This window comes from Eschrichtius robustus, chromosome 19 (genome assembly GCF_028021215.1).
Source record: "Eschrichtius robustus isolate mEscRob2 chromosome 19, mEscRob2.pri, whole genome shotgun sequence".
NCBI lineage: Eukaryota > Metazoa > Chordata > Mammalia > Artiodactyla > Eschrichtiidae > Eschrichtius > Eschrichtius robustus.
The window spans coordinates 58,433,598-58,459,571 of NC_090842.1; the positions used below are offsets into that span (position 1 = coordinate 58,433,598).

The following is a 25,974-nucleotide window of genomic DNA, read 5'->3' on the forward strand; positions in this document are numbered from 1 at the left end:
GGTGTGGCAGAGGGCAGGGCGGGAAGGGGCTGGGCCTGCCCCTCCGAGCCTGTCTTCGGGACAGCCGCTGGTGCTGGCCGGCTCTGGGCCGACAGATGAGAGCTCCGGGCAGCGTGGGAGTGGATAAGGCAGCCGGAGGGTCAGCCGGGAGGGTCGGGGTGGGGCGAGGAGGTTGGCAGTGGGATAGACTTGGGGCAGCCACAGGGAGAGACAGAGGGAGACCCAGAGACGCAGAGACGGACCCTGAGAGGTCAGGCGAGAGGCGAGGGATGGAGAGACCGCGGCAGAGACGGTGCGGGGCGGGCGGGCGGCGAGAGCCAGCGAGTGTGAGTGAGTGAGTGAGTGAGTGGTGAGGAGCGAGGAGGGAGGCTGGGAGCCCCTGCTTAGTGATGGGGCGCAGAGGAAGGGGAGGCTGCCGGGAGGACTGGTTGGGAGGACCGGCTGGGAGGGAAGGACAGGGCACAGGGCCGGGAGAGGGACCGGGAACCCGGGGGACCAGCAGGCAGAGGGGTGCCCGCTGGAGGAGGCAGGCAGGCGGGGCGGGATGTAGGGGGTGAGGGCAGCGGGCACCAGGCTGGCTGGGACCTGGGTGGAGGGGCAGTGTCTGTCTCTCCCGCCTGCTCCATCCCGTCCTCATGCGTCTGTGTGTCTGGTCTCTCTGCAGGGCCAGCTCCACCATGGACTGCAGCTGCGTCTCCGACCTTCTCTTCGCCCCGCCTGCCCTGCCGGCTCTCTGGACCCCTGGTAACTGGCCTGGACCTCCCCCACCCCTTCCCTAGCCCTCGGGCCTTCCCAGCAAGCCGGCCCCGCCTTTCTGCACCTCTCACTGTCTTCCTTCCACCTCCCCGGGTCTTAGTCAGAGTCGCCTGAATCCAACCCCTTCATGAAAAACTTGGCTAAAAACTTCACAGCTAGATGTCCCTGCCACATGCCTGCTGGGACGCGAGCGTCTTTTGGAGGGCAGGTGAGGTGTGGAGGTTGGAGAGGGACAAGGAACCTGGGGCCTGAGGACCTGGGGTCTCGGCTGGCTGCAGTCTGCTCCCACCCAGGACCTGCGGTCAAAGAAGCAGGGAGACTGGAGAGAGACGGGCACTGATGGGGCAGGGACGGGGGCGAGAGGGGGCACTAGGCTAGGCGCTGGTGGGCAAGTGGACAGACTGGATGACCCAGGCCGGGGGACTTGGAGACGTGGCCAAACCAGCCGGAGCCTGGGAAAGAGGACGGCTTGCTTGGAAGTGGATGACCAGAGCGGGGATGTGGGCGCGCCCCACAATGAGAGAGAGAGAGAGAGAGAGAGAGAGGGGAAGAGACGAGACTTGGTGCCTGGTTATTTGGGATCTTGGAGTGTGTCTCTGTGTCACCCTTCAGGGTTTCCGGAAGAAGGGGTCACACTGGAAAAGTGTGCGTTCGCCTCTTTGTTGAGCTGGTGTGCCTGCTTGTCTGTGTACGTCCGAGGCTACCCGAGTGTCTCTGGGCTGGGCGTGTTGTGTGTCTTTGGGACTTTGAGTGGCTGCATTTCAGGGTTGGGGGTGTCTGCCAGCTCGCCGCCACGTGTGTCCCTGCCTCGGTGGCTGAAGAGCCTCTGGCTGCTCCTTTCGCGGTGTGTGGCATTCCGAACCGAATGGACGGCTGAGCTTGGTGCGTTTCGGGCTGCGGGGGTGGGTGCTCCCCAGGCCTCTGTGCCGGGGGCTGTGTCTGTGTTTGGGGTGTGTGGAGGTGGTTCTTGCACCTGTGTGTCCCTGAGTGTAGCTGGATATCGGGGGCTGCGTGTCTTGACGTGTGTGTGTCTTGACGTGTATGTGTCTGTGTGCCGAGGTTGCGGGTCCTCCCTCTCGGTTGTGTGTGCGTGTCAGCATGTACAGCACATCTGAGGACGCGCGATGGACAGGTGGCGTTTCCGGGCTGCGCTGTGTGTCTACATGTGTGTGGCCAGTTGTGCGTTGTCATCTTTGGGGTCGTGTGGGTGTGTCTGTGACACAGCCGCTTCCCCCCGGGACGTGTTCTGGGTGTGGAATGGGCCAGAGGTCGCGTGTTGATTGAGCCCTGTCTTCTTAGGTGAGAAAGACCCCGGATGGAGTTGAGAGAAAAATCCTCCCTTCAGGGAGGAAACTGCCTGGCCTTCTCCAGCCTCAGGCAGGGAGGCCGTATTTCCCATTTTTAGATACCAGGCAGCCTTGATGCAACCCTGCTCCTCCTTGCCTCCCATCCCTGAAATTCTAATAAGCCAGAGAGGGCAAGGAACTGCCCAGGGCCACACAGCAAGTGGATACAAATGGTCTGCCAGCTCAGAGTGCCCTCCCTCACCAACCTCCTTCCCTTTCTTGCACGGTTCTCAGCTTCTTATAGGCTAATTCTGCCTCCTGTTTTCATGCCTGGTTCTGGGGTCTCTGAGGAGGGGGAAGGGGACAGAGGATATGGCATAGGAGAAGCAGGACGCAGGGCCTGAGGCCTTGTGGATGGGAGGTGAGATTTAGGGGTGGGCAAGCCCCTCCTGTCTCCACCTAGCATCTGGGTGTCTGGACATGGGGTGCAGGACGCCCACCTGAGCGTGAGACACACAGCGCTGAGCTGTGGGTGTTAAGACTTGGGTGCCTGTGGGGCTGGGGGTTGGGAGGCTGTTCTACTGTCATGGTGTCACCCAGGGTGTGCCTGTCAGGTTGACACATGCGTCTTGATGCTGCACTCACTGTCTCCACCACAGTGTTTCATTTGGCCCTTTGGGGTCCTGCGTGTCTCTCATCACAGTCGTGCTGTTAGTGGATCCCAGTGCTGAGGGGCCCGAGACGTGCTGTTGCGTGTGCTGGGATGGGTGTGCAATGCTCCGTATCCGGAGTGTCCGCCTTGGCGGCACATGGTGTGTGGTGTGTCATGTCCCAGCAGGAGTGTGGCACTCTGGTGCATCTGTGTCCCGTGGTACAGCTGGGGGTCCCTCGAGGGTGAGTGGACGTCTGTGAGATAGGCTGTGTGCTGTGGGCATCTGCAGACACTCACTGCTCTCAGACCAATGTAGCATGGATGCAGGGAGGGGACACAGGGACGTGAAAGGTATAAATTCATGGACAGGTGCAGAGACACACATGTACACAGGCCCAGCCTGGACGTGCCAGGGTGAGGTCAGCTGGGGCGGTGGGGGGAGGGAAGTTCAGGGAGAGATGGACAGGAGACAGGGAGGGGGGACAGCAGGAATCAGGGTCTCTCAGACCAGAGCCCTCCGGGGGCAGGGCCAGCCTGGGGGGCTTCGGGGAGAATGCTGTGGAGGGCGTGCCCTTCCCTGCAAGCCCCTCCCAGTTCATCCCTACAGTCAAGAATGCAGGAAACTGGTCCCTCCCTCCCACCCTCTGCCCAAGTTGTGCAAAGGTAGGGGATCAGGCTGGAACTGCCAACCCAGTGTCCCTGGACGAGTTCTCTCCCTCTATTTGGACAGTTTGGGGACTAGACACCAATTGGGGCGTGAAGAGCGGGAATCGGGTCCCTAAACATGCCTGAGGCTGGGTGGCTGCTCATCAGAGACCGGGAGTCAGGGGAGGGCTGGATGCCTCCTGGCTCCTGAATCCAAGGAGGACCCAGAGCCCCGGACTTGGCACCCTGACCCGGGGCCGCACCCCTGCCTCCTGTCCCCAGGGTTTGCCTTCCCGGATTGGGCCTACAAGCCGGAGTCGTCCCCCGGCTCGAGGCAGATCCAGCTGTGGCACTTTATCCTGGAGCTGCTGCAGAAGGAGGAGTACCAGGGTGTCATCGCCTGGCAGGGGGACTACGGGGAATTCGTCATCAAGGACCCCGATGAGGTGGCTCGGCTCTGGGGCATCCGAAAGTGCAAGCCCCACATGAATTATGACAAGCTGAGCCGGGCCCTGCGGTGAGGAGGGGCTGGGGGCCGGGACTCCCACTCCCACCTCGCCCCTCTCCCCTCACTGTCCCTCTGGGCCCCTGCCCCCTGGGGGCTTTCCCTCAACTTCCTGGGGCAGAATCCTGTCGGATCCCAGCACACAGGGCTCTGCACGTGTAGCTACTGTAAGTACCTACTTGTGCGTGAAAGGAAGGCACGAAGGAAGGACCGGAGCCCTGGGCTTTGGAGCCACACAGGCCAGGATCCCAGCCCCTGCCTCACCCCTTCCTTGCCCTGTGACCTTGGCCAAAGGATTTCTGCGAGCCTCAGTTTCCCCAAGTCGTTGTGCTCTGCGCCGGGCACAGAGCACGTGTTAGGGGCTCTGCCTTCACCTCCCCGGGTCCCGCCCCCAGCATCAGCATCCTCCTTCCGTCCACAGCTACTACTACAACAAGCGCATTCTCCACAAGACCAAAGGGAAGAGGTTCACCTACAAGTTCAACTTCAGCAAAGTCGTGCTTGTCAATTACCCACTGTTGGACGTGGCAGCGGCCACCACGGGCGCTCCACTCTTGCTGACCCCTGGTCCCTTCGGGGGAGCCCCTGGGCCAGATGCTCCTCCCCTCACCCCCGAGGTGAGTCAGGATCCTGGGATCCCAGAGTGAGGTGCTTAGTGCCATGAACCCCCTGGGGAGGGGGCAACCAGTCTGAGTGGCACCCACTCCCTCCCCTCCCTCTCCAGACCCTGCAGACCCTGTTCTCTGCCCCACGCCTGGGAGAGCCGGGGGCCCGGGCGCCCCTGTTCACCCCCGAGACAGACAAACTGCGTCTGGACAGCCCTTTCCCGTTGCTGGGCTCTGGTAAGGGCCTGGGGTCCAGGCGTGCCGGGGAGGGCTGTGTGAGGGCAAAGATGGGGGAGGAGACAGGATGCAGGAAGGAGGCTCCGGGCGAGGGTGTGTGTGTGTGTGTGTGTAGGTGTGCGTGCGCGTGCGTGTGTTTAAAAGTCGGAGGATGCGAGGTGAGGCAGGGAGGAGGGAAGCTGGAGAGGGGGACAGGCCGAGAGAAGGGTTTTCTGGGGGCGCTAAATGAATGGGAGACAGGTGGGGAAGTAGAGATGGGGGGAAGCCACGTGAGGGTGGGGAGATCCCACGTGCGAGGACAGTGGGAGACTCGGGTGGAATACGGCAGGGAGGTGGCACCCTTTACTAAGGCCCCGGCAGCCAGCCCTGATAGTGGGGCAGAATGGCCCAGCCTGAACGCCACCCCCGTTCCCCCACCCACCAGGTGCCACTGGCTATTCCAAGCCCCCCGGCCTGCTGGGTCCCTTCGGCCGCGCCTTCCCAGAGCACCCCTGGAACTTTAGCCCGTACCTCACCGGCCCCTTCCCCAAGCTGCCCCCGCCTCTCTACCCCCCCCACTTCTACCCCAACCCTCTGGCCAGTTCCCTGGGCCACCTGCCCTCAGCAGGGGCAGGGGGAAGCCCCACTGCTGCGCCCCTGCTGGCTGCCACCGCGGAGGGCCTGGGCCCCGAGCGCCCCTCGGGCCTGGCAGCAGCCCCTCGCCTGGCACTGCCGAGGGCTGGGGGCCCAGAGGCCGCGCTGGGGGGGAAGGAAGACAGCGACTCGGAGCTGGAGATTACCGACGTCAGCGGCTGCAGCTCTGACAGCGAGGGCGACGAGGGCCTCCCCGTGCCCCCCAAGGCCAAGGCGGGCAAAGGGGGGGTCGGCAGCTGAGCCGGTGCGGGGTGATGGATTCTGCCAGGGCGGGGACCAGGGTGGCCACTCGCACAGCCTCTTCCGTTGTCTGGTCTGCTCTCGATGTCCTGCCTGAGGCCGGGGACCAGCCTTCGGCCCCTCCCAGGCCCAGGCTCACGGCTGCCCCAGTCTTCTTCCCCAGCCCCAGACTGGGGGTCTCACCTCCCCCTCCAGAGAGGGGAGGGGACACGATGGCCTCCAGCCTCCTCCCCAGGCTCCAGTTTGAGGGGGTCCCCGCCTGGCCCACTCCCAAAGTGCAATACGGCGCCCAGCCTTCCCTGCCCACCTGCCCCTGTGCTGTGACCTGAGTGTTCGTGCGGCCGTGTCTCCCCCTGTGCCGGCCCCAGTCCTGATGCCCCCGCCTCCATCACAGGCCCCCTGGGGACAGGGAGCTCAGAGCAATAACCCCGCCCCCAGCCCCCACCCAGGAGGGCCCCCCCCACCCCATGACCCCCACCAGCGACCTCCAGAGAGTTTACTACAAAAATAAAAGAACAGAAAGAAGTGTGAGACGCAGGGCGCCCAGCGTCGTCGTGGGTGACCAGGGGGCTCGGGGGTGGGAGCTGGGAGGGGTGTTGGGAGGGGCCTGGGGAGTCACTGTCAAGACACAGGGACGAATGAATGAACAACTGGAGAAAGGCAAAAGGCGCAGAGGCGACGGGGTAGGACAGACGCAGGAAGTGATGCCAGACAGTTGTGGAGGGTTCCAGACACCGCGCCCGGGCCCTTGCCCGCCCTCACAAACACAGACCTCTCCTTAGATAATATATATTAAAAAATAAACCTCCAATTCAGGGTATAAAAACAGAGCAAAGGCACTTGGGGGTGGGGGGTGGGGGCTGGCCCCCCCCGGGCAATACTGAGATGGCCCAGGAATGGGGGCCAGATGGTGCCCCCATGGAATGAAGCCCTGAGTCCCCCAAGCAGAAGGGAGAGAAGGCCGAGGCCAGTGGGAGGTTTGGGGGGCAGTGATCCCAGCTGGGCCCCCCTAGGCGTGGCCCTGGCAGCCCGGCTCCCTCTCCTCAGGCCCTTGGGGTTGGAGATGCTGCGCTGTGCAGTGGCGGGTGGCCCTCTCCTTCTTGCGGAAAGGCCTGGGGGGAGGGGGAGATGGAGGAGAAGAAGGGAGATGGAGGTGGGAAGAGAGATGGAGAGAAAGAGGAGAGAGATGGAGAGAGAAACAGACAGGGAGAAAGGGAGGGTGGGGAAGGAGCACAAAAGAGCCAGAGAAACAGAAACTGACAAGAGACGGACAGATGGAGGGAGGCAGGAGGCAGAGTGGGGAGATGCAAAAGTCAGAGACAGAGGGAGAGAGATGGATGGGGCTGTGGAGCGGCGGACGCCTGAGGGAGCCACTCTGGTCCCTCCTCCCCAGGCAGTGCCTGGCTCCCCCAGTCCCCCACTCACCTGCCTGGGGCAGGGGGCCTCAGGTACAGCCAGACTGGGGGACACTGTTCTCCCCGAGCGGAGACAGGAGGAGTCTCAGGCGGCAAAACTCCTCCTCCACCTCCTGGTTGGGGGATCGTCAATGAGAAGGGTCCCTCCACTGAGTCAGCCCCCGCCTCCCCACCCACCCCAAGGCCACCACCTCCAGCTGTTTAATGGTCTCCTCCAGGCTGAGCAGTTCCTCCCGAATTTCCTGGGGCTGTGCTGGGCTTGGGGGGCCGCCCCCTGGGACTCCATCGCCTTCGAGCGGCGGCCCCACCCCGCTGTCTTCCTCCGAGGGGAGCAGGAGCTGCTTCAGGGACAGCACTGGACAGGGGCAAGGGGACAAAGTCAGAGGCAGGGCTCGGGCTGGGATGGGTGGGAGGGGAGGGGTGGGACAGAGGCCAGGGGCCTGCGGGTGGGAGTGAGCTTCCGGTTGGCCAGACCCGCAGAAGGGGCTGGGGGCTGCAAAAGGGGGTGCAGAGGTGAGGCTGGGGCTAGGGTGGGGGCGGGGCGGGAGGGCACCGAGGACGGAGATGGGTCCAGGGAGAGGCTAAACTGAAGGTTAAGGAAGGGGCGGGGCTGCAAAAGAGGGGCTTGGGGCCACCAAGGACAGTGGTGCAGGGTCGGGCCGTGCAGGAGGTGGATTTGGTGCATTTGTTTCTGGAGGCTGGCCATACAGCAGGTTGGAAAGCACTGTTCCGGCTGGCAGCAGCCCTGCGGGGGTGGGGCTGAGCTACCTTTCTGAAGGGCCTTGGCGGCGAGCTGGCCCTCAGGGCCTGGTCTGCAGAAGGGCAGGAGGGCGCTGAAGATTCTCTCCATCCGGCCTGGGTCGGGGAGCAGGCAGGGGACTCAGATCCTGCTGGGCTTCCTGTGGACACCCCACCCCCACTTGGCACCCCTCTATCTAGGCTCACCATCAGCCGGGGGCATCTCTCGGCCACCGTTGCCGTTCTCAGAGCTGCTGAGCAGGGGTTCACGGGTGCTGGGGGGAGCAAGTGCTGGGTGACCCCGCCGCCCTGGCCCTGGTGGGCAGCAGGGGCAGGGGGACAGAGAACTAGAGGTGGGGAGGCAGGGAGGTCCGGAGACAGAGACAGAGGTCAAGGCTGGGAGACAGGGAGACAGAGAGACCGGGCTGGTGGAAGACAGAGAGGCCTGGATAGGAGACAGATGGACCGTGGTGGGGTCGGCGCACGCGTGTACATGCCTTCACAGGCACGCGCGTGCACACACACACACACACATACACACGGACACACACATGCACGTGGAGACTAGGCTGGAGCTCAGGTTATGGGGACACACAGGGAAGCTGCCCCCTGCCCTCCACTTGCCTCCTTGGCCCCCTCACCTGCTGGGGCTGGGCCGGTGTTTGGGTCGGGAGGTACGGGCAGGGACCTTCAGGGATCCGGCGGTCTCAGTGATGAGGGCACACCAGCTGGGGAGACAGGGCAGCCCCTGGGCAGTCAGAGCCCCCAGACCCTGTGCCAGGATCTCCCACTCACCCCGTCCCCAGAGAACCTGGGCCCTGGGCCTCCTCCTCCTCCACCCGCTCTTGGAACCCAGAGCTGCTCACTTCTTCCGCTCCGACACTGTCTGGGCCACAAGCTCGTATATCTGGGCCTCCTGGTCCCAGGTAAAAATGACATAGAAGGCTTTGTGATCTGCAGGGGGAGGGAGAGGTGAGGCTCAAAGCCAGGGCCATCCCAACATGCACCTGGGGAAGGCCCCCATCATGGTGGCACCTTGTGGCTCCCACGACTCAACTCACCGCGCCCCCCCCGCCCCTGGTGCCTCCCTCCGGAGCCCTCCCTCACCTAAACAGGAAACAAGCCCCCAGTCTGGCTCTACCTATGAGACCCCTGGAACCACTCCCCCCACCATGGCCCCTCACTGGGCTCCCAGCTCCCACCCCTACTGCCTACAACCCCCAAGAGGCAGCCAGGGCGTCTTTTCAAAATACCAGTTAGAACTGGCTGCTCATCTGTGCAAAAACCTGAGGCAGTTCCCCATCTCGCTCAGTGAAATCCACAACCGGCCTGGAGCCCCGGCCGTGCCCAGCCCAGGGCCCCCCTCACAGCCTCGGCCTTGGGCAGAACACGCGGGCCGGGCTCTGTGGAGGGCTCCTCCCCTGCCTCGGGGACAGCCGCGCCCGGGGCCTCACCAGTGGCCACCTCCCGGGTCATGGCGGAGGTGAGCCGCAGCACTGGCCGCAGCATGGTCTTGCCGTCGGGCGTGGGCGTCAGCGTCCGGCTGTGCGACTTGAGCAGCAGCCGCTCATCCTGGCGCTGAAGCAGCAGCAGGAGGTCGTCCAGCAGCAGGACGTGGACCTCTGCAGGGGGGCGAGGCCCATGCTCAGCACCCTTGCTTGGCAGCCCCGTCCCGCGGCCCCCCGCCCGCAGCCCTGGCGCTCACCCACAGCCTTGTCCCTCGTCACCCGCCACGTCAGCGGGCCCTCATGGACCAGCCTCTTCTTGGTGATGTCCAGGTTCTGGAGGCAGGAGGGAGTGATGGTCAGTGAAGGCGAGGGCGGGGCAGGGGAAGGCGCGGATGACCATGGGGTCCGGAGGGGCTGCCCCGCTGGGAATGAGCAGGGGGTCAGGGTTGAGGGGCCCCTCTTGGCTTCCTGGGTGTGTTATCAGAGAATCCCCAGGGCGGGGCGGAGGGGAGGAGAGGGGAGGGCAGGTGGGCCGGGGGCGGGGCCACCTTGAACTCGCTCAGCATGGGGTCGCTGCTCTGCCGCAGGTGGGACAAATCCAGGCGCCGCTGATAATCCTTGAGCCGCTGGGGCAGGGAAGGGAAGGGAGTGTCACTGTGACAAGCCAAGAGTTGGGGCCGACCCACAGCGACCCCAAGGGGGTCAAGCCGGGGGTCCCGCACACGCGCGCCCCACTGCCCTGGCCCGGGGCCCTGCCCAGGCTCACCAGCAGGTCCTCCATGTCGCGCACAGCTTGGTTGACGTGGTGCAGAATTTCCCTGCAGCACTCAGCCGCCAGCTCCACTTTCTCCCGTTCTGCAGGCTCTTCTGCAGGCAATAGGGAGACCAGCCCCGGTGAACCCCAACCCTGGAAGCTCCCAGTCCCTAGGCCAAGGTTAGAGACAAGAGAGCGGAGGCCCAGCAGCATGGGGCAGCGCCTGCGGCTACCTGTGTTCTGCCCGATGCTCTGCAGGAGCAGCGGGTACTTGGTCAGACGCTGCATCTCCGTGGGGATCATGTCCTTCAGCTGCAGGCGGCGGCACCGGGGGCGGCTCTCGGCCTCCTGCGGGGGCGGCAGTGCTGAGGCGGCTCTGCTGCGGCGGGCCTTGGGGACCGGGACGCCGGCCCCCCTCCCCTGGGACCCTGGGGCCCAGACCCCTGCCTCACCTGCACAAAGGCACAGAACCGAGGCTCCTTGCGCTGTTTGGCTTTGAGCTGCTCTAAGGCAAACGACTGGCGGCTGCAGAAGCGGGAGGAGATTTTCTGGAACCAGGAGCCCTCGGTACCATCAAACTACAGCAAGATTCAGGCCAGGGAGGGTGTCTCAGGTGGGATTGGGGGGAGCGGGGCCTCACGTGGGGATGGCAGCCTAGACAGGAGGACAGGTTAGGGGCCCAGACCCCTGGGTCTTGAAGGGGTTGAAAGCTTGAGACCTGGTCTCCTGGGGCCTGGATTTCAGGTCCCCAGCCAGGAGCCGGGGGCGGGGTGAGGGGAAGGGGGTGGCCCTAGGCTGGGCACCCTCACCTGGGCCAGCAGCACATCTCCGATCTCCTCAATGAGGTAGCCACTGTCCTGCCTCCGCTTCATCAGGCGATCAAGGAACAGGGCTGCGGGGAGCAGAGAGGAAAGGGGTTGCTGTCAGGGCCCGTGAGACTGGATGCAGAGCTGGTCGGGAGCTGGTGGGGGGGGTCAGGCTGCAGGTGGGTGTGTCTGATCCATGGGGCCGGTGGGCCTGTCCCTCCCTCACTCCCCACCACGTGCTTGTTGATGATGTGTCCCTAGAACGTGAGCTCTGGGGTTCTGGGGGTGGGGTCGTCCCCAGAGCTGGAACAGAGGCTGCCCGTGAGACCAGGCTCCATGGTTTGTCGTCAAGGCAACGAAGGAGGGAGCTGGCAGTGGGACGTAGGGCCACAGCCCTGCACTCACAATGCACCTCGATGAGCTCGTCCAGGCTGGGGAAGATGTTCTGTAGCTCCTCCAGGGAGAAGAAGCCCCCATCCGCCATGGGCTGGTAGAAGAGGTCATATAGCACCCGGAGCATGCGCACGTGGGCCGCCTCTGTCACCAGCAGCTCTGCAGGGCCACCGGGCAGGAGGCATGGTTGGGGAGCGTGCAAACTATGGGGGGGCACTCTCAGAGGCAGGCTGGGGAATGAGGAGGAGGGGACGGGACAGGGATGATTCTCTCGGGGTGGAGTCACTTGCCCCTGAAATAGCCACTGAGAATTCCTCAGCCCCACCGCCTTTCTGTTTTGGCTGGGGCAGCCAGCCAAGGTGACCAATGGTCCCAGTTTGCCCCGCACCATGGTTTTCCCGGCACATGGGATTTTCAGTGCTAAAACTGGGACAGTCCTAGGCAAACCGAGACAAGTTGGTCTCCTCACTGCCTGCAGCTGTGTTTTATGTCTAACACAGCCTGCAGCTGTGTTTTATGTCTAACCGTCCAGCAAGTTTTCTCAGGCTCAGTTTCTGGCACAATGACCCCCCTCTCTGCACAGGTTGATGGCCCAAGTTCCAGGGGCCCCAAAAGTCCCCGGAGACTAAATGTACCATTTTGTGTGTTACGTATGTATATTTTTCTGGTGAGAGAAACCGCTATGCTGTCCGACGTGGTAGCCACAAGCCACACACAGCTCTTCAAATACTGCTTGATTAAAATGAAATGCAATGCAAAGCTCAGTTCTTAGTTGTACTCACCACACTTTAGGCACTCAACAGCCATTATATGGCGGGTGGTTACCATGTTGGAAAGCACAGGTATTGCATGTTACCATCATTCCAGAAAGTTCTATCGGATAGCACTGCTGATGTTTTGATCAGACCCTCAGAAGGATCTGTGACCCAGAAAGCATTTATCTACTGCCCTAAAAATTCTGAATGAGAACCCTTCTTGCTATTAAGTAATCTGTAAATTTAACTTCCAAATGAGCTTCCAAAAGTACTGTACGTTTGCCAAACTCCTCTCAACACACAAATGAGTTGAAATCACAGCACAGAATCGAGACAAAAACGATACTCCCATCATCTGCTCAGAAGTAAGCACTGCTAATGTATTGATTATCTTCCCAAACTTTTCTGGGTGGGAATCTTTTTCTCCCCTGAGCGCTGAAGATCACAGTCATAACAGCAGTTGCATCCGAATGTTCTTACCCTGGGCCCACCACTGCTGAACATTTCACACTAATCATCTCATCTTCATCTTCGTGACAGTCTTTTGAGGTAGGAACGATCACTGCCCACATTTCCCAAATAAGGAAACGAAGGCTTAGGCTAGAAATACAATTTTATAGACCGTTTCTGGCTCCTAACATCAACACTGTCCTGCACTACAAAAAATTCTTTGGAAATGTCACTTCAACAATGGCCGCATTCCCGTTCCATGGAATATTCCACAATTTACTCAACAAACGGTGCTCCGTCAGAAGCGGGCTGCCTGCAAGCTCTGCCCGGTGTAAGTAACACCGAGATGGTCATCTCCCTGCGCCTGTCTGACTCTGCTGGAGCTTGGTTGTGTCCTCGGCCGCAGTGGGTTGGAGGGGGCGGCACTCACCGTTGATGACCTCCTGCCGCTTCACCTGGCTCTTGGGAAGGCTGTGCAGGGTGCCCGGGGGGACGAGCTCCCGCCAGCCGGGGGGCTCTTCTGGCTCCAGCTCTAGTCCCGACCGGCCCGGCTCCCCCTCATCTCCAGGCTCGGGGCTGTGGGACAGAGGCCTCATTAGGGCCCCAGCGCGGGGCATCCCAGAGAGCAGCCTTCAACCCTTTATAGTGTCCAACCCCATCCCCTAGGGCTGCAGACCAGCCCCCAGATCTGGAAAGAAGCCTCTTACCCCTCTCCTGTGACCACTGGAGGCCCTCAGTGACCTCAGCATCTGATACCCAGTTCTTGGTGATTCTGGCAAAGACCCCCCACCCCGGCCTCCCTGACTCTCCAGGCTGCCTCAGTGGATGGGGGGGGGAGGAGTGACGTACGTGGCTCGTCGGGCAGGGCCAAGCACGGCCGTGGCGGAGCTGGGGTCCATGTCCACGTCGCTCCGGGAGCGGCCCCCACCCCGGCCCTTAGCCCCGAGGCTGCCCCGGGAAGGCCGGCGGCGGTCACTCACCCGCAGGCTCTCCGAGCGCCCCAGACGCCCCGACAGCCTGGACCCCGAGGCCAAGGACAGAGTCAGGCAGAGGCCAGGACAGAGATAAGGAGAGACCAAGACAGGGACAGAGACGGGGAGACACCAGGACAGAGATAGACAGGGACAGATGGGGAGAGACCAGGACAGAGACGGGGAGAGACCAGGACAGAGATAGACAGGGACAGATGGGGAGAGACCAGGACAGAGACGGGGAGAGACCAGGACAGAGATAGACAGGGACAGATGGGGAGAGACCAGGACAGAGACAGGGAGAGACCAAGACAGGGACAGAGATGGGGAGAGACCAGGACAGGGAGAGACAGGGAGAGACCAGGACAGGGAGAGACAGGGAGAGACCAGGACAGAGATCAAACATGCAACAGAAGAGAGGAGAGAGTCAGAAGGCCCAGTGTGACTTTGGGGTGCTGGGGCAGTGAGGGGGGTGGCCAGAAGGGATACTGAAATTGGTGGAGGAGGGGAGGGGAACCCAGTATGGAGCACAAAACGGACCCCTCCCTTCCCTGAGGCAGGGGGATGGGGACAGAGGCAGGAGTTGAGGGAGGGAAGGGGGATTTCAATACTTAGCTCTTCGGCTTGAGGGTGGCGTGCCCACCCACCCCTCACAGGGGTGAAGGGGAGGGGGTGGCCCATGGGGAGAGGGGAGGGGCTGGGAGAAATGGGGGAGGGGCTAGCCCTCCCCCCACCCAGGGCCCAGGCACCCACCTCTTCCACCTTCTGGGGAGAGAGGGGCACAGGGTCAGAGGTGGACACAGATGGAACCCAACTCACCTCCCCCACCCGCCAAAGGGTCCCCAAAGCAGCGGCACAAGGACAGGCAGGGGGCAGAGCCTGCCCCCCAACTGTGAGGGGGACAGGGCCCCCAGGCACAGAGCACAGAGGGCTGGGGGATGGAGGGAAGGGGCACTGGGAGGCAGGAGCAAGGCGGCTGGGCTGGAGACTTAAAAGAGAAGGGGGAAGAGATGGAAAAGTGCAGGGCAGAGGGTGGGGGCAGAGGGAGAGGGGCCAGGAGGAGCTGAGGGGAGGGAAAGCAGAGGAAGAGGAAGGGGGAGGAAAGGAGAGAAAGAGAGGGAGGAGGGGGAGAGAGAAAATCAGTGAAAAAAGGAAGGAGAGGAAGAAGAGAGGGAAAAAGGGAGGAAGAAGGAAGGAAAGGGGAGATGAGGAAAGAGAGCGGAAGAAAAAGGGAGAAGACGGAAAGAGGGAGGAGCAGGGCAGAGTGGAGACGGCTTGGCTCAGGGACAGGCAGGTGCAAGTGGCAGTGCGATCCCCAACACACACCCTCCCTGCACTGGATCAGCCCGGTCCTGCGCCCGGCACCTCCCCTGCACCCGGCCCTGGGCACCTCTCCGTGTCAGCACCCTCCTCTGTGCTCTCCAGGGGCGCTGCAGGCTCCAGGCTGGCCGGGCCCTGCGGGGGCGGGTCCCCCAGCTCGGGGAGGGCATCAACACCTGTGGGGATAATGGGGGTGGGGAAAGCAAGGCTGGCTGGAAGGTCCCTGCCACGGTGAGACCCACACCCTGGGGGCCTCCGTGCCTCTAAAGCCATCCAGTGCCTGGCCGACACCAAGTGGCTGCTCTATACTTCAGTGGGAGACGGACAGATGGAAAGACCTCTGAGAACAGGGCCATGGGCAGGTGGGGCTCAGTGGGTGAAGATGCTGCAAAACTAGGGTGCCAGCCTCGCACTCGGGGAGGAGACTGGATGCCTCCACATCCATGCATTCTCCCGACGCTCAACTGGGACTTGTGGGAAGAGAAGGTACCCGTTTAGAGGTGAGGGGACTGAGATTCAGAGCGGGGAGTGACTTCCAAGATCTAACACAAGTCAAGCACACAACCAGGATCTGAACCCAGGCCTGGCCAAGTATTAGTCTGAGATCCAGAGGGCTGAGGGCCACCCAAGGAGTGTGAGACCTTAAGTTCACGGAGCAGCCGGGCTCACCATCTAAGGGGGCGCTGATTGGTAATGTACTCAGAGAGGGTTCTGGGAAATGAAGCCGTGGGGGCTGATGGGAAACGTAGTCCAGGGAGGTGGGGAAACCTGTCACCAGAATAGAGGTACGAGCTTGCGAAGAAAGCCGTGGAAAGGGTAAACCGAGAGAAGCGGTTGGTTACCAATAACCCTGGTGACCAGGAGCAGGGAGGGCAGAGAACCAAGGGGCCGTTTTGCTGCAGGGCCCGGGAAACTCTCACCTGGTTCCCGGTCAGGGCTGTCCCCAGACAGAGGGTGCAGAGGAACTCCGGGGGTGTCCTGCCCAGGGGGTCCGACATTCCGGTCCCGGGAGGGCACCCCCAGACCTCCCTTACGTTCTGTAAGGCCTGGCTTCTCACCTGGGGAGGCATTGAAGGACAAAGGGGAATATGAGAGTCCAGCAACTCTAATCCACAAAGGCCTGGGGATCCAAGATGCTGGCTCTGCCCCATCCTCCCCATCACCCAGGAGACCCCTCCTCCACCCTCAGAGCCAGGAGTCCCAGCCCCTCGCCCCTCCTCCCTCAGACCTAGTAGGGCCCCTGCCCTCCTCTCTCAGGTCCCCAGGATGGATGCTCTAGCTTCAGGACTATTACCATCAGCCTCAGCTTTGAGGTGTCGAAAGTCTGGGGCTGAAACGAGAGATGGGACCATGAGGTGGGGGCAGCACGGGGAAGTTGGGGCGGGGCCGAGGCTGGGCACCTCACCCTGGGGCTCTCCCCGGTTCCAGCGGGCGGCATCCAGGAAGCTGCTCAGTCCTTTCTTGGTCTTGGTCGGCTCTTCTGACCGCCGGTTCCCCATCACCTGTGGAAGGTGGGGGGGAGGAGGGGGCTGGGCATTTCTGTGCCGATGCCGACAAAGAGGGATCAGACCCCAGCGGTGCAGAGTCTCGAGGCCCCCCGGGGGGGTCTCTGGGGAGGTAAGGGCCGGGTTTGGGCGCTCAGGGAAGCACCTTTTTCCGGAAGAAATTCCTCCCCGACTTCTTGTCCCCACTCTTGGTCCGCACCCCGAGGTGGCGCATGTACAGGGTGATGGCGCTGACCACGGCAGCACTGCGGGGAGGGGACGGTGAGGGCGCACAGACACACGCACTGCCACGCGCACTCCCACGGACGCAGGTGCCCTGCTACCCTCACAGCTTCCCCTCCGCTCGCTTCCCACACCAGCCCCATGACCACTTCCTGCTGAGTATCTGAGCAAAGGGGGGAGAGAGAGGGTTTTAGAGGATGGAGCCAGAGATGTTGCTCAACGCCCAGGCCCCTAGGCAGGCAGGCCCTCCTCCCTCGGGCCCAGGAAACCAAACTCCCCGCCGGCCTCTCTGCTTCCATCACCTCTTTTCCTCATCGTTAGAGATGGTGTGTCTGTAAGAAGAAGAACGAAGTTTGTGACAAATTTGCTAAGCCTGGGGTCCCTGACCACCCAGCACAACTGTCCAGGTTGCTGTCCCCTTCAAAGCTGGGACAGGGAGAGAGGAGGGGCAGACGGGGCGGGGGGTGCTGCTGCTGACGCATCTGGGAAGGACAGACTCTCACCCGGGGTCGTGAGAGTTGCAAGGACAGGACCCAAAGCCCAGGCCTGAATGCAAGACCGTGGACAAGACCCGGAAACTAGGAGGGACCCCAAAGCTGGGAAGGGAAGATGCAAAACCAGATGGACTAAAATGCCAGGGCTGGACCCCAGAAGTCAGGGGAGGAACCCAAACGCTGGGAAATAAACGCTGAAGCTGCAGAGGGAGCCTGGGAACGGAAGGAACGGGGCAGCAGAGGGCGCCCTCTGGGCTGCGGAGGGGCTGGTCCCACTCACTGCATCTCCTCCAGGTGGGTCAGCTGCCGCTCGGCCAGGTGCCGCTCCCGGGCCTCATAGCTGGCGCGGTCCCGCCCAACCCAGGCCCCCAGCTGGATCAGCTCCTGCTCCCAGGGCGTCATGCCCATGAGCTTCTTGGAGCGGAAGTCCTCCAGCTGCCGGCTGACGGCTGCCTGCTGGGTCTGCACCACCTCCTGCACGAACTGCCGCTGGACATCCTCGGAGAGGAGATCGGGCCGCGTGCGGTCTGCAGGGACAGGGGCCAGTTCCCTGGGCTGTGACTCCCCTCCCACCCTTCGACTCTGACAGCTATGCTTCCTTGGGCTGTGGTGGCCATGAAGAAGGAAGAACAATCCCGTCCTGGGAGCATGAGAGTGCGGCCTCCCTCCCGGGGGGCTCCTGGTCCCTGCTAGAGAACTCTTCCTCATCCCCAAATCCCCTCTCCTCTCCTTACCAAGTTCAAAGGCCACGGTGGGAGGGACCGACACCCGCAGAATCTGCTCAGGGGAGAGAATGGAGTGAAGGGGAGGACTCAGCAGTGAAGGGGCAGTGAGCGACGGGACGGAGGGGAGGACTCGGCAGTGAAGGGGCAGGGACGGGAGGGAGGGGAGGACTCGGCAGTGAAGGGGGCAGTGTTGGGATCAATGGGATGGCAGCCCAAGTACCAGTGGGTACGATGCTCTGAGGGGAGGGAGCAGTGGAGGGAGGGCCAGGCTGGCACAGGGTCTCCCCAGACCAGGCCGCCCTTCACGTTGCCCTCAGCAGGTTGGAGGTTGGGAGGAGCAGGCTGGCTGTCCAGAGTGAAGGGGACGGGGGATGGGCCCCCTCGAAGGTGTCTCTCACCGCACACTTATCCAGGAAGCTGTGGCAGAAGTCGCCGAAGGCCTTCTTGGCCTCCTTGGGGCCCAGTGAGCCCAGCATGTCCGCGTGCAGGCAGCAGAGCTGGGGGAAACAAAGTGTGACCCATCCTCCTCCCACCCCACCCAAACCGCACTGCCCCTTGGAACGGCTCAGGGCGCAAACCCTCTGTGAAGTGCTCCCTGATGTCCCCCATCCCCGTACCAGGCCCCCGCCTGCCTCCCCAGGCCACCACGGCTTTCGTTAATTTTCTCTCCTGTGAAGTGGTTCTTTGGTCTGTCTTCTCTCTGCTGCTGCTGCTAGTACCGCCACCCCCAGCTACAGTAAGCGGGCTCGGTGTGTACCTGACGCTGTGCAAACTCTTTAGCCGCATTACCCTGTTCAGTCATGGGGAGGATGATCGTTATCCCATTTTACAGATGAGAAAACAGCTAGTAAGTGACAAAGTTGGGACTGGATCTCAGGCAGCCTGTCTCTACTGCTCCCCATTGCCTAGCAATACCGTGAGTTACTTGAGGGCGTGTGTGTGCGCGCGTGTGTGTGTGTGTGTGTGTGTGTGGCAGGGGGGACGTTCTGATTCATCTGTGTCCCAGACAGGGCCTAGTACACGGCGGCACTGGGCACATAAACAGGAGGACAAGTGGCACTCACTCACTCACTCATCAAGCACTCCTTGAGGTCACCTACGTGGCAGCCCTATGCTGGGTGACACTGGCAATGCTGTGGGGCCTCCAACTTGTCCTGGCTCCTGGGGGACTCTCATCAGGTAAGGGACATGGTCTCAGTGTGCTAAGGACTCGCCCCAGTAATCTATGCCTGCCCCCTCCCCACGCCCCCATAAAGCAAAACTCCATCAGAGGCCAACAGGAAGCAGCCCAAGGGACCACGACTATCTCCTGGCCACTCCCCCAGCCAAGGAGGTGAGGAAACAGCATGAGGACAAATCTCAATGCCGAAGGCCATCTGGGTCACCTCAGCCGAACCCCTGGCCAGGCCTCAGTTTCCACATCTGTAAAGGGACACGGCAGTCAGCACAATCCCTGGGCTAAATTCCAGGAGTTCAAGTTCTAGAAACCCTCAGGCTCAGCAGGGGGCCTCCCTTGTCCAGAGGGCCAGAGCCTCCATGCACCAGGGGAGGGGGCAGCCACTTTTCTGGCAATTTCCTGATTGCCTGCCAGTTTTTGAAGCTTTGGTGTCAGTCGATACACTCTTCTCTCTGCACCCCCCAGGCCTCCCTCCCTGCCACTTCCATCAGTCTCCTTGTTTTCTGGAGGCATCTACCACGCATTTCCAGTACAGAGCAGTGCCCTAGGCTAAGCCCAGCTCCCAGCCTGCGCTGGGCTGCACGGGGTCTTCTTGGGACAGGACCCTGGTCCACAGAGCCCCCTCCAGCCAGTGTTGTGCCTTCTTCCTCCCTAAGTCACCTGCTGGGTTCTCTAGACTCTGCAGGTGTCTCCCAGAAGGCATGGCTCTGCATGCACACCTCCCGGGTATTTTCTGCCCGATAACAAGTTTTCCGGGTCATCCGTTACATTCCCTCTGCCTCGTGGGCTGCTTTTAGCAGTTTCCTTGTTTCTGGACCAGAGCCTACTGTGCCGCCTAGACCCGAGGAGGCTAACGGTTTTCTCCCAACCACCAGCTCTGAAGGACTCATTGGTGGCACATGCAGAGAATTTGATTTCCAGAGTCTGGGAAAAGGCGCTGTCACTGACGGGTGATGCTGCCGTGGGCATGGTTTCCGCCAGGCTGCGGGATTCTCCGCTGCTCTGCGAGGCTCGGCCGCGCCTACTCTCCCGGGCTGCGCCCACTGCTCAGAAATTTACACGGGGCACCTGCAACCTTGTCTGCTTCCCGTGGTGGGCTTCCTGGCTCTCAAGCTGTGCGCTCTGGATCCCACCTGGCTCATCCTCGCTGGTCTAACGCACTGAGCACTGTGGCTGGTCCCAGCCCCAACCCCGCCCCGCCCCGCCCCTCGCCTGCCCCGCCCCGCCCCTCGCCTGCCCCGCCCCGCCCTCACCAGGGGTCCTGGCTCGAACTGCATGGCCACGTGCTGCAGGAGGGCCATGAGGTGGGCCGGGCGCCGCTTCACCTGATCCAGGCTCTGGAACTGGTTGTTTTGCTCCTCGGGGTTCTGGGGGCGGGGATGGGAGTGAGACAGTGGGGAGCAGAGGAGGGGCTTGGGGCTTGACCCTCCCTCTTCCCTGGCACTTCCCGATGGATCCAAGCTGGCAGGTGGGGTGCTGATGGTGTCTCTGCTGTGATGGTGGCAAGTCAGGGGTTGGGGAGAATGTATGAGATTTAATGTTACAGTGGTGGGTGAAGAGGACAGAAATCAGGAGAGATGGAATGAGGATCTGTGCTGTAATTAGAGGGCGGGGGCAGCGATAAAAACTGGGGTTAAACAGGGTGAGAGTCTGTGCTGTAATGGGGGGGGCACTGAGGATGGGGTGAGGGGATGAGGAAGGAGGTACCAGGAAGATTAAAGAAAGAGAGATGGGCAGTGAGAGGAGGCCGAGTGACAGCACCTGAAGACAGAGAACAGGACCTAAGGTGGGAGAGGGGACACTGAGGACGGGACTTGAGAGCTGGGGCCCCAGGGGGCCTGGGACAGAAGCTCTCCCACCCCACCTCCCTCTCACCGTCTTCAGCTCATTCTCAAAATCCTCGTCCTCAGCCCCGATGATGCTGATGGGCACCAGGCCGGGCCGGGGGGGCCCTGGGGCCTGTGGAAGGGGAGGGATGGCTTCAGCCCACAGAGCTCCCCACCTCACAGCCCCCCAGTCCCCTCACCCCTCGGCTCTCTCCGCTCTCTCCACTCACCGCCCCTCGGGCGACGTCTTCGGCCTCCATGGGCTCTGCAGGGCTGGGGGAAGAGGAGGGGCCGCGGTTAGAGGGGTGGGAGGGGGCGGCCCAGGGCGGTTACTCACAGATTCCTGGCCCAGGTGCCAAGGTGAGTAAACAGCCTCCGCCCCCATCCCGGCCTCCACAGCTCAATGGGGCCTCTGTGTGGCGACAAAGAGCCCTTCAGAGGCCAGCCAGGGCAGGGAGCCCAAGGACAGGGAGCCTTGTGGGGTCGGGGCGGGGGGGAAGCTGGAGGCCAGGAGCCCGGGTCCGTGAGAGAGCTGTGGCCGGGAGAGCCTGCGATTTCGGGTCCCCGATGGAGGAGGGGCTGGGGCTGGGTCCTAAGGAGGCAGGGCCTGTGGGCCAGCAGAGGTGGAAAGGCTGAAGGGGAGCCGGGAGGGAGATAACTGGGGCACGGGGGCTCTGCTCTGACCTGTGACAGGCTTGGGGCAGGATGCTGCCTCTGAACCCACCAGCCCTGCTTCCTGTGACAGGAAATCACAATGGCAAATCCCCCAACCCCCAACTCTCTCCACACGAGAAAACCAAACTCTGAACCCTCCTCCCTCAGGACCAAGAGTCCTCGGCCCCACTTCTTCCCCTCAGGGACCTGGCATCTTTCCGGCTTCCATCCCAGAAAACAAGGGATGGTCCTCAGAGAGCCCATCCCAAGGGGTGTCTATCTCTCTCACCCTATGTCCACCTGTCCGGTCTGTCTGTGTGTCTGCCGGCTCGCCTCTCCCCAGCCGCCTCTCATTGAATCTGCCTCATGCCTTTGACTCTCCTCTCCCCGTTTCTTCATTTTCTCTCGCCTTTCCTTCAGACCTGTCTCATTTTCCCACTGTCCCCGCCTCCCCTCCGCTAGGTCCCACCCCTGCTTCTCTTGCTCCGTCTTCCCCCTCAGTCTCTGCCTGTCTCCCCACATCTGGTTCCTGCAGCCACTGTCCCCGCACCTGTCTGCGTCACTGTCTCATGTGCTGTCTCTCATCTCTCTCTCTCCCATCTCTCGCTGTCTCTCCCATCTTGTCTCCCTTAGAATCTCCACTTCTCCCCGCGTCTTCCCACTGACATCTTCTGTGTCCTTAATTAGTCTGACTAATGCCACTCGAGCCCGTGTCAGGTGGGAAGGCGCTGTGGAAACAGGGGTGGGGTGGACCCGTGCGGGGGGGTTCTCCCCACAGCCCAAAGCTATTTATAACCCTAGTCGCTGGAGACCCACCCTTCTCCCTCTTCCACAGGCCTCCTCCCTAGCACTCAATAAATGGCAGCCTGGATTTTGATTATGATAATTAAACAATGATGCTTTCTGGAGTGTCCAAATGCCATCCTATGGGTTCACCCAAGCAGGCCTCATTTTTATTCTTTTCCATAAAGTGTATTTGTTCAACATCCAAGCTTGGGTGACTTAAGATCTGAGCATTGTTAAATGTTCACATAAATAAATTTGCAAAACAAGACAGAAAAATAATAGTAATTTATTATGAGAGCTGAACTTACACCACACTTACAGTGTGCTAGGCACTGCTCTAAGTGCTTCTCACAGAGTAAATCACTGAACCCTCAAAACCACAAGCACCCCATCTATTATTACTCCCATCCGAGATAGAAAACCTTCACCGGGGACTTCCCTGGTGGTCCAGCGGTTAAGACTCCGTGCTCCCAATGCAGGGGGCCTGGGTTCGATCCCTGGTCAGGGAACTAGATCCCGCATGCCGCAACTAAGACCTGGCACAGCCAAATAAATAAATATTAAAAAAAAAAGAAAGAAAGAAAGAAAGAGAAAGAAAACCTTCACCGGGCCATCAGCTGCAACCTCTGGGCTGGAAAGCATGACCATGGACATGGAGGGTCCCTGCTCATCCCACTCAGGGGTGGAAAAGTTTGACAGAGGCAGGGAAGATTCCAAAAGGGCAAAGGTGAGGACACACACATTATCTGAGCAAATGTTTACATGCCAGGCAGGCCCTGGAACATGCACTTGATGTGTATTATCTCTTTTATTCCTCATCACAATGATAGGAAATAATAGTTAACACTTAATGTACACTAAATGCCATTAAATACGTGCCAGGAACAGTATTACTGCTTGATAGATATTAGCTCAGTCCTCTCAGTGACCCTGTGAAATCAGTCTTCTTCTTATTATCCCCATTTTACAGAGGAGGAAAGTGCAGCACAGCTCATAAGAGGCAGAGCCAGGATTCCGACCCAGGCAGTCTGGCTCCAGAATTTATGCATTTAACTCCCAGAATGTACGGCTTTGGAGCATGGGGAATCCCCACCGCGACCTTAGGAAACTGAAATCTGAACCAAAGCTGAGACACATCAGGTTTCCCTATGGTGTCTGGGAGTCAGGGGTATGTGGGCACTGTGGCCTGGGCAGGAGTGCAGATTGGACTCAGCTGCCCCACAGAGGCCTGGGGCTCAGAGAGGATTGGGGAGGGGGGTGGTTGCTTAGAAGGTGCGGCGTCGTCCCACAAAGGCTAGAGAATGATGGGTTGAAGCGGTCAGATGGATCTAAAGGCAGCTGACAAGCCCTGGGGTCCAGCAGAGGGGGTGCTATGTGCATGGGGCTGTGGAGATGAGGGCAGGTTCAGAAGATCTTTATGGATGGGGTCCTAGAGCAAAGCGGGCATGTGTGAGGACTACATGGGTGCCTGGGTTCTATGCAGGGCTCAGAGTCTATAAGATATTGAGTGCATGAGCCTGGTCTCCAAGAACCTCTAGGAGCCTTAAAGAACCTAAAATACAGAGTAGTCAAGGTGAGCCCTTGGAATGCATAAGGACCCAGATTCTATCTGACATATGGTGGGTCTACAATGATCCTTGGATAACACAGGATCATAAGTCCTTAAGGGAAAGAAGCCAGTTTACGGGATCTCTGGAGACTTAAAAGGGGACCAGAATTCTATAGGGGAGTGTGGTGGTCCCCGAGACCCAGGATCTACAGGGCCCCGGATTCTAGCGGATGCTATTGATCTATGGAAACCCCACATCTGTAAGGAGCCGGACCTCCATGGGGGGGGGGGGGGCAGCAGGAACCTGGAGGGTCTGTAGGACCTTGTAATTTACATGGAGGGTGGCGGGTCTACACGAGCCCCAAATCATGTGCAGGACGTGGCGGGTGTACACCGCCCCAAATCCTACAGGGAACGTGGCAGTGTGCATGGTCAGGGATGCTGGGGAGGACGTGTGGAGTCAGGGTGTGACGCCCGCCGGGGGCCGCGTCCCTCACCTGCTCCGGGTCGGAGGAGAAGCACCGCAGCTGCCAGAACCGAAGCCTCCGCGCGCCGGCTCCGGGCTCCCCCACCCCCGCCTCCGAGTCGCTCTAGCCACCCCAGAGTCCACCTTTGCTTCCAGCTCCACTCCTCCCGCCAGCCGCTCTAGCCCGCTCCTGTCAGGCTCCAGCCCAAGAGACTCTACTCCTCCTGCCGGCCGCTCTAGCTCTCCACTGAGCCACGCTGGCCAGATAGGGCCGCTCTGGCCTACCTTGGAGGGCTGGCGTTTCCGTATCTCGACTGCCCCCGTCACTCTCCTGGACCCCGCCCCCTGCCCCCTGGACCCCGCCCCCTGCCCCCTGCCCCCCGCCCCCAGGCCAGAGTTGGGGATGGTTCCAGCCCCCAGACCAGTGCTCAATCCGAGAACACCGAGTCGCCCCGGCCCTCAGCCCCCAGACTGCGATCCTCACCCTATTTTTCCGCCCTAACTTGGGACCGTTTGAATTCCCAACGCTCGTACATTAATTCTCCCTGCACTGCCTCCCACCCCGCCTCACACTTCCCGCTGGGGCCGCAAAGCAAAAATCCTGGGTTTGAGCATACCTTCCCATCTGACATGCAGTGGAACCTGGAAAAAGTAATTAACTCTCCCTGGGCCTCAGTCTTCCCATCTGTACAATGGGAAAAGATCTCCAGTTCTGTTCCCCTGCAACCCATCTCCCAGGGTATAACTCATGACCCAGAAAAAGACCTTTCCAAAAAATGCTTTCAAACGCGTTCTGCAACTTTCAGCTTCACAGCGGCCTATGACCCTGTTATTGTCGTTTTTCGTTTTGGGTGGCTCTAAAGCATGCGGGATTGGAGGACGGCGCTTAGCTGAAAGCACCTGCGAGTTCAAATCCCACCTCCACTCGGTCTCACGATGTATGTGACCTGGGACGAGTCGGTTTTACTCCCTGGGCCTCAGTTTCCCCACCTGTGCAATGGGAGTGATCATCCGTCCTCCGCCAGACAGTTGGGAAGCCTTGACCCCCGGCTCGCAGCCCTCATCTCACCTACTGGGCACTGAGCAAGTATTAGTTCTCCTCTCTTTGTCCCCTTTGACAGATGGAAAAACTGAGGCCCAGGGAGGGGCGCCTGCTGGCTCAGCGGGGCCGGGAGGAGGCCGCTCCACTGCCGGCAGCGCCCAGCCCCCTCCCTCCTCCTCCCCACTTCCCCTAGCAGCCGAGGGAAGAGAGGCCGGGCGGGGCCAGGGATGGTGTACCTGGTATCCGCGCGGGGAGGTGACCGGCGGGGCGCCCGAGGTCGGGCTCGGCGATCCCGGGCCCGGTGTCCCGGCTCCCGCTTCCTGGCTCTGGCGGGGCAGGAAGTTGGGGCGTTTTTCCGGAGGCCCCCGCCCCGCCGCCCCTCCCCGCTTCCTGCCCGCGCCCCGGGCCCGCCCGGCACCTCCGCCTCCTTCCCCTTCTCGCCGCCAGCCCCGCCTCTCTTTTCCCCGCTCCGCCCGGGACCCGCCCGACCGCTGCCGGCTTCGTCCGTCTGCCCGTCCGCAGGGCGCGGGTTCCACCTTTCTCATATATGTCTGGCGTCGGCCATCACCTGCCTGGCGAGGCTGGGGGCCCTGCGTCCGCCTCAGTCTGCGCAGCAGTCGCCTCTGCTTTCCGTCTCTGTGTGTCTCTTGGTCTTCCTCTCTTTTTTTTTTTTTTTTGCCTCTGTGTGTTTCTGTCCGTGTTCCTCTCTTTGTGTCTGTCTCTCTTTTTCCGTTGAGGTCTTTCCCTCCCGCTAACGGGCCCCTGCTTCTCCCCGTTGTCTTTTCAACTCTTTGTCACTTTCTCCCCCAGAGCCTTCTCTCCCCATCTCTGGGTCTGGATCTTTCTGCATCGCCATCAGTCATTTCCCCAACTGTTGCTTTCCCTAGAGTCTTAGGGGTCAGCCTCTCGATGTCCATTT

General features: G+C 61.2%; 2 protein-coding genes and 1 pseudogene across 5 annotated transcripts; 1 reads left to right on the forward strand and 2 right to left on the reverse strand.

Moving 5' to 3' along the window:
• The first annotated feature begins 677 nt into the window (after positions 1–677).
• Positions 678–5,559, forward strand: ERFL (ETS repressor factor like). Its single transcript, XM_068527535.1, has 5 exons — positions 678–744; positions 3,622–3,856; positions 4,266–4,461; positions 4,569–4,686; positions 5,111–5,559. Exons 1-5 carry the CDS (start codon positions 678–680, stop codon positions 5,557–5,559), a joined length of 1,065 nt encoding a protein of 354 aa, XP_068383636.1.
• Positions 5,560–6,334: 775 nt separating this feature from the next.
• ARHGEF1 (Rho guanine nucleotide exchange factor 1) lies at positions 6,335–25,378 on the reverse strand. 4 transcript variants are annotated; one of them, XM_068527531.1, is made up of 30 exons: positions 25,292–25,378; positions 20,789–20,831; positions 20,608–20,691; positions 19,986–20,099; positions 17,954–18,052; positions 17,565–17,607; positions 17,111–17,357; positions 16,639–16,668; positions 16,260–16,359; positions 16,015–16,111; positions 15,904–15,939; positions 15,530–15,667; positions 14,680–14,785; positions 13,168–13,335; positions 12,749–12,894; positions 11,126–11,272; positions 10,724–10,806; positions 10,367–10,492; positions 10,148–10,262; positions 9,927–10,027; positions 9,709–9,786; positions 9,418–9,493; positions 9,167–9,334; positions 8,579–8,666; positions 8,354–8,440; positions 7,920–7,987; positions 7,743–7,829; positions 7,166–7,329; positions 6,985–7,087; positions 6,335–6,671 (listed from the first exon to the last, which is right to left on the reverse strand). In XM_068527531.1, the coding sequence occupies exons 2-29, from the start codon at positions 20,816–20,818 to the stop codon at positions 7,004–7,006; spliced, it is 2,910 nt and encodes a 969-aa protein (XP_068383632.1). In that variant the 5' UTR covers positions 20,819–20,831; positions 25,292–25,378; the 3' UTR covers positions 6,335–6,671; positions 6,985–7,003. The 4 variants fall into 4 exon arrangements, with proteins under 4 accessions (XP_068383632.1, XP_068383634.1, XP_068383635.1 ...); XM_068527533.1 differs by lacking the exon at positions 13,168–13,335; XM_068527534.1 differs by lacking the exons at positions 13,168–13,335; positions 25,292–25,378 and adding an exon at positions 24,045–24,135.
• On the reverse strand, positions 13,345–14,673 carry LOC137752742 (uncharacterized; annotated as a pseudogene).
• Positions 25,379–25,974: the final 596 nt, after the last annotated feature.